This window comes from Triticum dicoccoides, chromosome 1B (genome assembly GCF_002162155.2).
Source record: "Triticum dicoccoides isolate Atlit2015 ecotype Zavitan chromosome 1B, WEW_v2.0, whole genome shotgun sequence".
Taxonomy (NCBI): Eukaryota; Viridiplantae; Streptophyta; class Magnoliopsida; order Poales; family Poaceae; genus Triticum; species Triticum dicoccoides.
In genome coordinates, this window is record NC_041381.1 from 437,144,427 (window position 1) to 437,147,188 (window position 2,762).

At 53.1% G+C, this 2,762-nt stretch overlaps 1 protein-coding gene across 1 annotated transcript; it reads left to right on the plus strand.

The window, feature by feature from the left end:
• Nucleotides 1-215: 215 nt before the first annotated feature.
• Nucleotides 216-2,163, plus strand: LOC119339684 (transcription factor MYBS2-like). The gene is made up of 5 exons (XM_037611657.1): nucleotides 216-678; nucleotides 1,049-1,278; nucleotides 1,376-1,453; nucleotides 1,548-1,610; nucleotides 1,700-2,163. Exons 1-5 carry the CDS (start codon nucleotides 417-419, stop codon nucleotides 1,877-1,879), a joined length of 813 nt encoding a protein of 270 aa, XP_037467554.1. The 5' UTR covers nucleotides 216-416; the 3' UTR covers nucleotides 1,880-2,163.
• The last annotated feature ends 599 nt before the right edge of the window (nucleotides 2,164-2,762 follow it).

The following is a 2,762-nucleotide window of genomic DNA, read 5'->3' on the forward strand; positions in this document are numbered from 1 at the left end:
CTCCGTATGTACTCCACGTTGAAACGGGGCAGAAGATTAAGGGCCAAGCATTTATGCTTAGTGCTGAAAGTATGGACAATTTTGGAATTAAAAGCCTACTCAAGAAAGTAAGCCGTGGAGAGGAAAAAAATACAGATACAGCAAGGAAAAAACAAAAACAAGGACGCGCTTATAAATGGAGAAGGGGGGAGACGGTAGCAGGTGCCGGTAAGTAGGCAGTGAGGACAAAGCCACCCACCCACCAAGAGTCAGTCTCTCCCGGCCCTCCCTCCCTCCCTCCCCTCGTGCGGTAGCCTCCAAATCATCCAACGTCCAATCCACTTCCAACAAGATACCGCCACCATCCTCCGCCTGATCCGACCTCTCTTCCATCAGCGACAGCGACCTCGCAACCCCCGGCTCCATCGGGCGAGGGAATGGAGGAGGAGGGCGCGAAGAAGGCGGTGCTCTTCAGGCTGTTCGGCGTCGAGGTCCGCGGCGCCGAGGAGGAGGATGACGCGGAGCCCATGGAGCTCAAGAAGAGCACCAGCATGCCCAACCTCGCCTGCGCCTCCACCGACCCGATTCTCCTGCCCGGCGAGGCCAGCAACGACAAGGGCTACGCCTCCGACGACGGCGAGCTGGCGTCCACTCCGCAGCTCAAGCGCCGCCGCCGCAAGGCCCAGGAGCGGAAGAAAGGTAACACGATTGACCTCCATCTGGATCACGCACGGTTTCTTGGTTCTTCTAGCCTCTTGCCTTGTACAACCCGTAGCTCCACTGTTCCATCCATTCATGTGGTTTACAGATTCCTGCAATTATTGAGCTGTTTTTGGGCATAATCATCTGATCGCTTAACTAATAGTGATTTGTGAGTGGAAAATTTGTCCTGGATCAAGGAATTAAGAAACGTACTTCAAGCTATCATGACCTTTATGTATCACCAAAGTGGAATGTTAGTAGTAGTTGAGCTGAATAACAATTTCATCAGTCGCTCCGTGTTGCTTCCTAGCAGTAGTCCTAGTACGATGAATCATGCCGCAAGTGGTTGATTGAGATTCTGGTTCAGGGATTCCGTGGACCGAGGAGGAGCACAGGAAGTTCCTGGAGGGTCTGAAGCAGCTGGGCAAGGGGGACTGGAGAGGCATCTCCAAGAACTTCGTCACCACCAGGACGGCCACGCAGGTGGCAAGCCACGCCCAGAAGTACTTCCTCCGGCAGACCAACCCCGGCAAGAAGAAGCGCCGGGCCAGCCTCTTCGACGTCGGCATCCCCGCTGGTCACAGCTACGACGATCAGGTACTCGGATCCAGTCCAATTCGCGCCAAGCACTCCAAACATCCATCGGATCGCGCAGCTAATGTATGCAGTCTACTGAATTTCAATTTGGTTTCAGCTGCCAAGTCCTCAGAGTGTTGGAACCAAGCTTGCTCCTGCTGAGAAGATACTCCACACCGACCGCGGCGACGTGCCGGTAAATTCCACTGAATTCCTGTTTCATTTCGTATCCTTCTACATCGAGTTTCCGTTTTGTCTGAACACTGACTGAATCTTGAACCTCGCCTCAGCTACCAAGTTATCCAGGAGACATCAGGGGCAACAACAACAACAACAACAACATGCAGATGCAGGTAAAGCCACCTTTACATCTGAGAACATGTTCTGATGTAACAACAGTGTGAGCAAAGCTTTACACCAACCGGGTCCTTTCTTCTGGCAGGCTGATGAGCTAACTGACCATGTGAAGAAGAGATCAAAGTTCCACAGCGGGACGTCGCTGGCCGCCATGGCTGCCTCCGGGCTGGAGCTAGCGATGTCTTCGTCTGCCAGCAGCATCCTGGAGCTCAGCATCGCGCCCCCTCGCTGCTACGGCGCGGTCGATGCCATCAAGGTGCTGTGATCGGTCCCCGGCTGCCGGGCCTGGCCTGGCCGAAGGGTTTGATCTGGGCCACCACCAGCTTAGCTTCATGTGGTGTCCCTGTTCTTGTTGCCGTGCTAACCTTGTTGCCCGTCGATTCGCGTAGTAGCTTTTTCAGCTAGTGTAAGGAGTAAAATACATAAGAATTGCTTGCTTTGGTACAAGTTGGTGAAGGGAAACCAGAGAGGATATGTAGTAGATTTGTTTGTAATGTATGGTTACCAAATTAATTAATGTTATAGGTGCCTTCATGGAGATATCACCAAGATATTGGAATTGGCGTTGGAAGGGCCCCCATGGCGGCATCGCGCTCATGAATTGAATCACGCAAGTTGGGTTGGTTTCTTGTTGCCATCTGAGGAGGCAGCGGTGACAGGAGAGGACGGCTTCTTTCTCTGCCTGTGTGGCTCTGAGCTTCAAATGGCTTCAATAATTGGGCTCTGCCTGCATTTTGCTCCTCATCGTCAGTCCATGGCACGGCAACATCAATCGGGCGTGCTACGAGCATGCTATATCCTCCTGTCTCCTGGCAGTTGTGATGCTAGCAGAGGGGAGTGGACAGAAGCAACCGGCGAAACCGTGCCTCATTCAGATTTTTCTTTTCCCTGTCGGATCATGTTGGCTGCACAAACCGTGCATAGCTGACATGTGCGCGGCGTGATTACATCATCTCCTCGCGACAATCACGATCGCAAAACCTCGTCCGTTCATTGGAAACGAAAGCCTTTCCACCCGGTTGACAGCCAAAGGAAACCGAGATGCCTACCCAGTCCACATTCGGCGACGGGCGAATTCCGCACGGAACGGCTCGATCCTCATAGGAATCGACAAGATTTTACGGCACTCGCACGCAAACCGGTTTGGA

Bases quoted from the DNA above. Each gene is read 5' to 3' on its own strand.
- LOC119339684 (XM_037611657.1), top strand. From the start codon at position 417: ATGGAGGAGGAGGGCGCGAAGAAGGCGGTGCTCTTCAGGCTGTTCGGC. The intron at 679-1,048 runs GTAACACGATTG...ATTCTGGTTCAG, and splicing joins GGCCCAGGAGCGGAAGAAAG to GGATTCCGTGGACCGAGGAG. The intron at 1,454-1,547 runs GTAAATTCCACT...ACCTCGCCTCAG, and splicing joins CCGACCGCGGCGACGTGCCG to CTACCAAGTTATCCAGGAGA.